The 12,082-nt window shown below is 41.8% G+C and overlaps 1 protein-coding gene across 8 annotated transcripts in view; it reads right to left on the reverse strand.

The window, feature by feature from the left end:
• The window catches only part of rgs3a (regulator of G protein signaling 3a), a 146,432-nt gene that overhangs the window by 56,114 nt on the left and 78,236 nt on the right, over window positions 1–12,082 (reverse strand). For all 8 annotated transcript variants that reach the window (XM_034601884.1, XM_034601882.1, XM_034601881.1 and 5 more), the window contains one exon: window positions 5,567–5,704. In XM_034601884.1, the coding sequence (XP_034457775.1) occupies window positions 5,567–5,704 (138 nt within the window). The remainder of the gene's footprint in view (window positions 1–5,566; window positions 5,705–12,082) is intronic.

The raw sequence follows: 12,082 nt of genomic DNA on the forward strand, positions 1-12,082 counted from the left end.
TAATGTTTTTCTCCAGCCCTAACAGACAAACACTGGCCTCTGTGTATTTGCAGATCGTCCAGGATCATCTCCTGTTAAATCACCAAAAAGTGTAACTTCAGCTGATGATCAGCCAATTTTCTCTCAATTATCTGACAAGCTCATCCCCATAACCACCTCCCATCCAGGTCATAGACCACTTTGTCATTCTTTAGCTTCACTTTAACCTATTCAAAGTTATTTCTGTCAGAGCCTCGAGACAGAGGCCTCGTTTATTCAAGATGAGTCACCATAAATATTTGCTCCGAGTCATCTGTTTACCATCTGCCGTCTTTAAACGAAGCTCCACAAAAAGCTGAAACTGGCAAAACCTCATCGTGCTCCGCTCTCGGAGGGACCGGAGAATTATATAATCTCCCAGTGGAAAGGGTTCACGTCCAGATTTTTCCAAACGGAAGCGAACAAAGTGTTTTGTGGATCGGAGGAAGCCAGGCTGCTGCTGACATCAACACTGTGGCGGCGTAACCACATTTGCTCTGAAAACATGAATGAAATTAACTAACAGAGTAGAATGAACAGATGTGATCCCTACAATGTGTGTGTGTGTGTGTGTGTGTGTGTGTGTGTGTGTGTGTGTGTGTGTGTGTGTGTGTGTGTGTGTGTGTGTGTGTGTGTCTATTCTGCTCTCACAGCACACTTGAACATAGCTTTTGAGTATAAAGTGCCAGCTTCAGCCAAGTGTGGATTTACTCAGCTTTGTGCATGAGAGGACAAATGCAGTTTCTGACACAAAGGATATGTGTGATTCCACAAGCAATTTTCTAAAGCTCTTTTGCTGCAGTTTTTACTCACTGACAGGAATAAACACTGTCCATCGATGGTACACCGCATTAGGTTTACACAGTGAGTTCTAGTGTTGACTCAGCAGTAACAAACAGGCCGAAATGGAGTTATTAAGGTAAAGGCATTTTTTTTTTTAGAGATAAGAGGACAATTTGCAAAATATAAATATAAAAGTTTATATTAAATGGGACGTTGCAGCTGATCGTCATCCTCTTGAGAGGGATTTAGGTTTTAAACTTCTTTTTATGTTATCTAATGGAAGAAACTGGCCCACATGTGTCTTTACATGCCAACATGAAATTACCCAAAGGGTCACATACAACAGAAAGGATACCACAATGGCATTCCTTTTATATCTCTTCCTCTTCGTTCTTGACAATGATTTGCATGTAATTAAACACATTTGGAGTTGACTGAATACAAACTATTTGCCTCTAAGGTATTCGGCTGAAATGCAATCAAAAGTGAACCAAATTGTCTAGATGTAAAAAATGTTATGATTAAGCATGAAATTCCTTTGCCTTCAGGGCAACAATTAGATTTGCATTTGATAAAGAGATAAGCATAAAAGCCTCTAATGACTACAATTAAGAAGGTATACAAATGGAAGACATGCATGTAGGATTTCAGTAAAAATGTATCATCAGCTCTCGTAGGAATACTAATGTGTTATCCTCTCTACAGGAAAATGTGTGATTTTGATTCTGCAGACAGTTCAAACGTTTCATCTGGAGGCTGGAACGCCTGGTGGCATTTATTACCGCAGTTATTAAATAACTGACGGTGTTAAAGCTGGCCCCTTTCTGAACCCCTCGGCGGCTCCATAGCATTGATGAGATCCACATACGGAGGTGGTCACATTCAGAGGAGGTCTGGGATGCATGTGGACACATTCTTTTTACGTCGTGTGTGCACAAATGCATCCTTGAAGGAGCCGCAGCATATTCAGCTGATGCCTCTGACCCGCAACAGATTAACAATAAATCCAAAATTTTCTGTTTTGTGGCAGCCACCACAATATTAATGCACATTGATTTTCAATAAAAAAAAAAAAAAAATTCAAAAGGGTAAAATCTTATTTCATTGCGCACAGCATATTGATTTGCTCGACCTCTCCTGACATCAACACAAAGGTATTGACAAAGGACCTATCTGTTGAGTCGGACTGGCAAAAAACTACATTATTTGGCTTCACACACAGAAATGATGTACAAATTTATTTACATGTAGAGCGGGGATGTGAGACCAGATCAAATGTTGTCAGGCGACACCTGTGGAAATGAAAGCGGTGTAAACTGATGCACTTGGAGCTGAGCACTCTAGAGGAATTTCAGCCAAGACACGTTTTGATCTGATCTCACTCACTTGCCAAGGTGGTCTGGGACGCACAAATCCTTTGTATGTTATATGCTAATGCGTCCTGATGTGTCCCTGACAAGGACCTTAAAAGACAAATGAATGCAGGAAGTGGGGGTTGTTTTATTGACAGCATGGCAACGCTCCAAAAAATGGAATTGAAGCTTAACACCTCATAACCATTAAGGAAGATTCAGTCCAAAGAAATCTAGACAACAGCTATCAACATGATATAAGGTTTTGAGGAATCTTTAGTTGAAGCGAAGAAGGGAATAACACGTTGAAGACAAATGGACACACGTGTAAGCGGCAACGAGTGGTTGTCCACTTGTGTTTGTATTCCCAAGGCGCATGTTAATTCAAGATGTAAACAGGGTCGATAAGAGGCATCACCCCGGTTTGCACAACAAAAGGTTTGTTTGGCTTTAAAAACTGAAGCTTTAGGAAGTGTAATTAGCTACTAATAACAAAAAACGATAAGGGATTATAACAGTTTTTTTACCATGTCCCAATTGATCAATGGAGTTTGATTTGGTCGGCTGTGTTTGTGTAAATGGTGTTGACTTAACGTGACTTAACGTGACCCAACGTGACTCAACCTGCCTGGCCAGCTGCTTTGTTATTGAACGTATTGAGCATTTCAGTGCATGTGATGTGGCCATTCAGTCGGCTGGGTGCACATAATTGACCCAGGATCATGGGAGAAAACAGCCAATAAAAGCATCACGTACAAAAGATATTCTTTGGAAGATTATCCATCATGTTCCAAACCCAAGTCTGAATGTTGAATCTGTTGAATTCTTGAGAAAATTAAGATAATTGAGGATATTTTGAGGTCATTTTCCCTTCTGGGTAATCAAGGCTTCATCCCAAATCTTTTCAGATGAACCATGTGGGTAAAAATACTCTCTCTCTCTCTCACACACACACACACACACACACACACACACACACACACACACACACACACACACACACACACACACACACACACACACACACACACACACACACACACACACACACACACACACACACACACACACACACACACAATCAGAGAGCGAGAGGATGGGATGAAAGACTGTCGGCTTTTCTTCCCCTCTCTCTCTCTCTCTCTCTCGCCCTCTTTCATGTGCTGATGAAATGAAGCCCTAATGTACAACAGGTGTGCCATCTACACACTACGCTATTTATTCCTTTTAATCACCTCTCAGCCAATCTCAAGCAAATTGGGTTGAACATCTTTTAAACTGATGAAGTAAATGGGTTGTCTGGTGCTCATCAAAAATGAAAGAAGTACAGAAAGAAGAAACCCGAAATCTTGGATTTACCGCTCTGTGGTTACATGCCTCCACCAGTCCAGTTTCAGTCTACATTCATTTTTTCCCCCAGATTCATATGAGGTCACAGTATGAATCAAAACAGTTTTTGTGAGCCCACCGTGACCTTGACCATTGACTACCCAAATCTAATCAGTTATTCCATATGAAAGGATTCTCGCAAGACATTTTTAAGGTAACAAGTTCACGAGGTAAAAATGTCACAATGAGAGATTCACAAGACCAACTCAATGACTTGTGAGGTCAATGTGCCCTTGACCTTTAACCTTTTGACCACCAAAATCGAATAAGTTCATCTTTGAGTCCAACTGAACTTTAGTAGCCAATATAAGGACATTCCCTCAAGGCATTTTTGAGATATCGTGTTCCCAATAATGGATGAACAACCTGAAAACCTAATGCCTCCAGCCACTAGCTGTTGTAAGTGTGGAGCAATAAAAAGCATCATGAATGAAAGAAGAAAGGAAAGGTAATTGTATCAAGGAAATAAGGCTAATCAAAAAAACAGCAAACCTCTGAATGATGCTCCAAGGACGTTAACGGTTGTTTTCATCTGAAGATTTGCAAGAATGCCACATATTAACACATCTTTTACAAAAGTAGAAATCATTTTGAATTAGATTTCCTCAGGTAGCGCTTGAATTGATCAAAATGGGCCACGGTGATCTACACAGCTCCCTCGGCAGTCAGCCTCCTAATCAGTGCGGTCAAAGCCCAGTGAGCACTTGAATATCAGTTACAGCTCATCTTAAACAGCCCCCTGCACCACCATCGTGCTACACTGAGCTGTAAAGGTGTAATGACTTTATCTAGCAGTGATTACATTTGGTTTCGATTCTTTCAGAAGCAATTCATTGGATCTTAAAATGTCATATTCTGTGTATTATTGGATTCAATCAAACTCATTTCAGTGCTTCCGAGAGCAACAGGTAAACAAAGGGGAATTGTAAGAAGAAAATCGAATATGTTCGAATTAATATTTGTATATTGGAGGGATCAAATGAGAATGTGTGTTCACCCAACCCTGCTGTAGACTCGTTTAAGCCTCTGCATTTTGGCAAACTCTATCTTGGTCTTTTTTTTTAACCAGAAGCAACCATATTTGGAGGAGTGGGGGGTGATTCTGAAAGAGAGCTTGATGACACAGTACACCCACCTGCACCTGCACCCATCAAAAGGTATTAACTGTCAATCACACAGACCAAAAGCTACAATGCATACTGTGCTTTATGACTAGAAACCCCCTCTACTGGTCATTTGAGAAACTACAGATTTCAGAATGCACTTCCGCATTGGCTTCACTTTCCGGACCAGGAGTCTGCGTCCATTTTTATATACAGTCTAAAGTAAAGACCAAAAACAGAGCTAGAAGAAGAGTGAGTAGCTGACTGGGCTTACAATTATCATGTACACAAATATGTCCCCAGATGAATGTTGTAAATATGCAACTGTTTGCTAACAAGTTAGCCAAATAAACTTAAAGCTGATATGTCACTTATAGGAAGTAAATTGTGTGATTAAAAATATATCCAACATCTATCCAAATATATCAAAACTATTAATTTAATGCATATAATGTCAATAAAGAAACTAAACAACTGTCCTTACATGTATCACCACACCACAGGTAAACAAAGAAAACACCTGGTGCTCAGTGTTTCATCCCATCTGGTGTGGTTATCCTTTCAAATGATCACAACAAACATGATTCACCACAGTGTCATTCGTCCAGATGAAATCGAGTTGGTTAAAACCTGCTTTTGCCAGAAAATATCTCCTCCAGCAGGATTTAAATTGCTCTTAGCTGCACTAAAGCAGGACCACTATTCAAATGCAAGCAGATAAAAAAAAGGCAGCAGGATTAAACTCTCCAAAGAAATGTATGACCTAAGTGGAAAATCATAAGGATGGCAGTGTGAGCTTCCAGGAAAGTGCAGACGTTACTGACTCAGCGCGTATGCTTGGGAGTGAGTTGTATACATGCGGCCTGGGTCATTGGAAATGCTTGTATATGTGTGTGTGAGAGTGTGACCATGTGGCCGTACCTGGTCAAAGTGATGCGGAATGGAAGGCTCCCTCCTGTGAAGCTGGAGCTGCTTGTCAATGTTGTCCTTCAGGCACTGACACACACGGCGTTTCTGGTCTGCTGAAAAGGCTTCCAGGCTCAGCAGGCAGTCACACTTCTAGAGACATACAGGAAGAGGGAGAGAGAGAGAGAGAGAGAGAGAGAGAGAGAGAGAGAGAGAGAGAGAGAGAGAGAGAGTGGGAGACGGACAGAGAGAGAGAGAGAGAGAGAGAGAGAGAGAGAGAGAGAGAGAGAGAGAGAGAGTGGGTGAGGAGCAAGAGGGGTGGAGGAAAAGAAAACGGCCAATTAGGCATCTGCTGTCAGAGAAATCAAGAAGTGCCTCCTGATCCTTGGATAGTGAAAGGGTTCAAGACGGGAAGAGCACGAGAGAACAAACGAAAGAAATTATAATAGAAAGTGTGCACGTGTGAAATGAGGAAAATGCTAAACAATAGTTTTTCACTTTTTAATGAGGGTCTGAGAGGAGGCCAGTCTTTCTACGTGTGTGCTTACCTGTCTGTGTGTGTGTGTGTGTGTGTGTGTGTGTGTGTGTGTGTGTGTGTGTGTGTGTGTGTGTGTGTGTGTGTGTGTGTGTGTGTGTGTGTGAGTCAGAGAGAGCAATGAGTGCCATCAGAGACGATAATGACAAACAAAAGAGCGTAATCCACCACGCGTATCAGAGGTCTTACACCTTTCTGTGTGGGAACGAGCCTGATAGCACGTCTGCGTGTGTCCAGCGGAATGAAATAAATGATGGTATCTATAACAAACACCGGCCCTACTACCAGCACTGGTGTTAATGTGCACAAACAGCTGCCATCTGAACTTTGTTTTCATGACACCACAGGCTGTACAGTGGCGCAGCCCCGTGGGCATCAAAACGCTAGCATTAGTGAAATTAGATAATAGCCGGCCTCCACTTCACGCAGAATTTGATACGCTGGCGAGACAATTACAGTGCGTGACTAATGGCAAGATGGTACTGCTGAAAGAGAACAAATCAATACGCCCCTGCTGGGAAATACATGGGAATAAATATCTGACAGCCAGTGGTTAAATTAGAGTTGGTCAAATGGCTTCTCATTGAAAAGAGTATAAATACCCCTGGGCTGACTCTGCAGGACATCCTGGTATCTGTGTTTGACCTCAGTAATGGGCAGATTAAATCTTTGATCGATTAATGTCCTCATTTGTGTTTGGTTACGACTCCACCAATGTGCCTCTGATAAAAGACAGAGCATCTAAGAAAAAACATCTTCGCTCGAACAGATTAATCTCATGTTGATTTGTGCTTCAAACGCTAATTTGGAAACAGCTTCCGAGCAGACCTCCTAAATAGTTTAAGGAGGAAGGTTAATGGGACAAGTACATTTTGTTTATGTGCTGCAGAGTTGTAGCTGGAGGAAATTGTTCTGATTTTACAATATTCGCCAAAAAAAACCAGACAAGCTTATGTCATTCCAGTGTTTACAATTGATCTTAGAATTAATAACCTGTAATTGGTGAGCAATATTTCAGCTCTTTGACTTGAGCCGACTTGATACAAAATGTCCATTCATCAATACTCAATTCCGGGTAAACATTTTCTAATATGCAGATCTATGACTGCGCAACAAATTAAATGTGTTTGTTCTATAAATCACTGTTCAATTCCTTCCTGTAATACTGACTTGCTCATTGAATACACACAGGACGGACCCCTGAGGTCATCAGATAAAGGTCTCGTCACAACACAGAGATTAAACTCTAAATCAGCCTTTACTGCCTCTTTTATTTATGCTGAATGATTGTTTTTGTCAATTTCCTTTTAAATTACTATTATATTTTTATGAATCACCATTCTAATTATTACGTTTTCATCTTATTTGTATCCTAGTTTTATGACATATGTATATAAGATATGTTAAGTCATGTCATGTATTTGTCGTGTACCTTTGCTTTTTATCTTGAAGATATGAAATCCTGTATAAATAAACTTGACTCGACTATTCCATCATTTGTGAACTCAAACACCATCAGCTCATCTCCACATCTTTTCCTGTTAAATCACAGTGAATATCTTAATATTAGGTTTGTTTAGTTGAAGAAATGTCTCCATTATGTCATTATTACGTCATGTATTGTTCTCAAGTATGTTTTTTTTTTCTCCATCTCCTCTATTTCCAATTCGATCATGTCCACCTACCTACCGTTGTTCTGCCTCTGGCGGTGTCGGGGGAGAAACATTTGTGCACTGACATTTTTGGGCACAAGTCAGGATATAAATAGTATTTTTTCCATTTTGTGAAAGTCGACAGAGATTGACTGAAGCCTTCTGGGTTTTTCTTGACACTTGCTGCCCTGGTCAGTGGTGATTCATGATGCTAGCTTATTTGCCTGATTCCTGGCTGCATGGGCTTTTGCACGGCCTGCTGTGCTGCTGTCTCTTTGAATATATGTCACTATTAATGTCACTCAATGTCCCGGTGAAGATGGGAAGGCTGCTGTTGTGGAGTCTACTGGCGCAAAGTGTTTGGTGGTTAAAGCCTTGTCATTGTTAGTGATGCTAATGCAGGGTAAAAAGGCATTTAAAGCCCACGTCAGTAATGGCAACATAAAGTCTGCTTTGCTTTGACACAGAATGAAATGCACTGCCTACAAAGCAGAGTAGAGTGGTGATGTGCAGCATTATGAAGTGCAATACAATAATCTGCCAACACGTGCAGAATACAAATACACAAATAAAATAAAGAAAGACACACGTGAGGTACAGTAAGAAACAACAATAAAGGGTCATTTTCTAGTCAAAAGTAAAGAAATACAGAGAGAAAAACAAGAAAGAGAAGCAGGTTCGGTCGCGTAAGCATTAATGAAATTGAGCCTGACTGTTTTCAATTGCACCATGAGATGATGAAATAGGGGCTTTTTCAGAGTGGACAGGAATCGATGCGGATGTTCTTTGATATCAATCATTTGGACTGAATCTGAGTTTATAAGGATGACGCACAAGCCATAATACGTGGAACACATCTACACACACACACACACACACACACACACACACACACACACACACACACACACACACACACACACACACACACACACACACACACACACACACACACACACACACACACACACACACACACACACACACGATAACTTCAATGTAAACAACAAGCTCTGTTTTTGTGTTGTCACATTAGGGATGACATCATATTCTGAAGAAGTTGATTCCTGGTTGCCTGGAGACAGCAAAAGGACACCGCTTGTGCACGTCTAAAATGAAGGTGTGCACGATGGTCGCACCCCCGGAGCCAACTAACCTTCAATCATGTACTGCTAATACGACCTGTTCATGCACATGCAACCCAACGGAAAAACACAGACACGCGGCTACTGCTCAGGAGGTTGAGCGGTTTGTCCACTAATCCGAGGGGAAGGAGGTTCGATTACTGGCTTGTCCGGTCCACATTGCCAAAGTGTCCTCGAGCAAAACGCTGACGGCCAAATTGCTCATGGCAGCGTGTAAATGAGATGCATAGCTGCTTAGGCAAAGGGCTAAATATATAGAAGCCCTGTGTGTTTGAACGGCTGAATGGGAACCGTACTGTAAAGCGCTGTGAGTGGTCGTTAGGGCTAGAAAAGCACTTCATAAACGCAGTTCATTAACACACACACATGGACATTTTCACATGACTGATATGTGATGCCCTGTTCCTCTGTATTTCCTCTTTAATAATTCTTTGGAATAAATAATACTGCGAAAAGCAACACAGGCTTTCCAGCTAACATTGCCTCATATGGCCCGGTTTTCCCACACAACTCCCTGCTGCCCCAACTCAGAGAAAACACATCTGCTACAGAGTTCACTTTAGTGTCCCAGGGGAAAGCATGCACCTGCAAACACACATAAACAGACACACTCACACAACGAGCAAGCCTCTAAGATCTGTACACAGCTCCGGTCTGAACTTAGCACTTGAGAGCAGCAGGCCTGGACTCTCTTCGCCCGTTATGTGAGTCATGGTGAGCCGCGGGTCCCAGAGGGTTTACATCCCTGATCCGTCAAAGGGAGGAAGTGTGAGTGTTTACATAGTCTCGTGTGTAAATATGAGGTACACAGCGCGCGGCATACTGTACACCACTTACTGACGTCATGCACATTTTGTCCTGAGTAAAGAGAGACACGGGGGGGGGAGTGACACATGACAGACGTAGAATAACACAGAGGTCATTTCTTATTGGGATTAACACGGCATACACAGCAAACGAACCATGCTCCGCCGGGGGAATACTAATGATGATTTATTTGTGTCGGCTTTCAATTTCAATTTCTCTTTTCAGCCCCCGATACAGGACTTGTGCGCTCTGACTTTGAACTCTGCATTAGTATCCGGGATTGTTACCCCCCGACAGTGACTCGCACATCATTGCATTACATCAGTTAAAATAATCAATCGTGCCAGGAAATGAGTCAACTGTTGACAGCTGGCCACAGACCACATGTTTTACACAGGAATCATCTGGAGCCAGCTGGAGCGCTCTATAACATTGGCACTGCAATCTATTTCACAGGACAGCTGTCTCCCGCTTTCAAGTGGTACTTCGGTCTTGTGATGCATCTTTCATTTTGGGTCGAAAGACACCAAATAAAATAACAATGTATCCGAGTCAGGACCCAAATGATATTTATCGTCTGGGCTGCTTTGAGTTTGAGAGGATTCTCCGCAACACTTTGGTGGTAAATCTTGGGAAATTGTTTTCGTTGAGTTCATGTTGCTTCTTGCCAGTAAACAGCTTCTGGGCAGCGTCCCACAAACATTGGGATTTGTAAGTTTGCGCAAACAAAGTCAGGTCATGAATGAAGCCTTTATTCTTGGAATAATGGAGTGACTATTCATCTTATTCCTAAAATGATCACCTTAATATTCGTATTAGCTGAAATAGCAAATGGGTCCTTTACTCTAACTCCCTTGTTTATAAATGCAGCCGTCCAAGAGATAAACAGGAGTCCTAATGGAACAAAATTCAATGAATGGCCACTAGCCTGACATGGAGTGGCTAAAAATACAGGCAGCATTTCCCCTTAATCAGATTGATTAAAGTGCTCCCTGGTTGAAGCCCTCCTCCCTGAGCCATCTGGCAGATGAGTTTTCAGACTCGGCCGCTGACAACACAGTTCACCTAAGCTGCCACTGCACAGGTTAGCAGGATTTCAATGACAGCGTAAGTATGCCACATTCAGGTATCATTGTTTCACACTGCCTGGTAATACTAACCTGATTATTAGATGTGTTTTGCTTTCATGTGGCAAAGATCACATTTGTATAACAAAAGTTCAACATTTTGGGAAAGTTTGCTTATTGGCTTCTCCCCCCCCCTTCAAGCAGAGGGGTGTTGCAACAAGGTGGGCGAAGCAAGCAGTTGCCTGGGGCCTCCAGCTGAGAGGGGCCCCTAAAACAAGCTGGTGTTGTTAATCCACAGCAACAAAAACGTTGTGAGAACCCCCTTAAATTATATGATCGGCTATATACAGGGAGCTGTAACGACACCATAGATGTAAAGCCCCTAATGAGGCCCCATGCAACTGTCTTTCTGCCAAAAGCTTCGTAATTTTAGAGGTTTGGTTGAAGACTAAATGTTTAAATGCATGTGTATGACATGTGGGTCAAGGAGGTTTGGGGGGGTTGCACTTAAACTTGTGTATGCACAGTATGCACTTTCTCTTTAATTTGATACTAATAAGAATATAGTGCCTCCTAGGTCCCCTTTGCCTGGGGCCCTCAAAGTCTCTTGAATTACCACTGATGTCAAACTAAGATAATCAGCTTCTGGCTGTAGCTATAAGCAAATAGAAAATTAAATCTTAACACTCTGCTTGAAATTGAATCTGAATATTTCCCTAAATATCCGACAAGCCTTTAAAATAAAAATCTTATTTGGACCTGAATCCAGGTATAAAACAATGCCTTTTCTTTAGGTCATCATACTTTGCATTGAAGAAGTTTTTGCTCTCAAATAAGATAATTTCCACAAGAGTTCTGCCATGAGCTATAAATCCCTCCCTGCTGGTCCAACCGCTCCTGCACCACTACCCTCGCCCCCAACTCCAGCGCAATCTCAGCTTTGATTATCTCTGCACTGTTTGCACACATTTCCTGATGGAAATGTAGCTCAGCTCTTGGAGATAAACTTCAGTCTGGAAGTTTGTTCATGCACACACGTTTGTGTTTTGAGAGTAAACACTGGAGGCAGATATGGCTCCCTTTTAAAAGTATAGATAGAAAGAGCCAGTGAGTAAAACACCCGGAGAGCGAAGAAAACTCTCAATCAAGTGTGCACACCACAGAAGATCAGTGACGACACATATCTATTACCATCCCCACACAGGCTGTGGCAAGGTTAATCTCTATAAGGCAAAAAGAAAAGAAGACATAATGCCACCTTGGTTTTGCAGGATAATGATAACGATGTTATCATTTAAATGAATGGTAAAATATATAATGTAAAT

The sequence above is a fragment of the Hippoglossus hippoglossus genome, chromosome 12, assembly GCF_009819705.1.
Source record: "Hippoglossus hippoglossus isolate fHipHip1 chromosome 12, fHipHip1.pri, whole genome shotgun sequence".
NCBI classification, from domain to species: domain Eukaryota; kingdom Metazoa; phylum Chordata; class Actinopteri; order Pleuronectiformes; family Pleuronectidae; genus Hippoglossus; species Hippoglossus hippoglossus.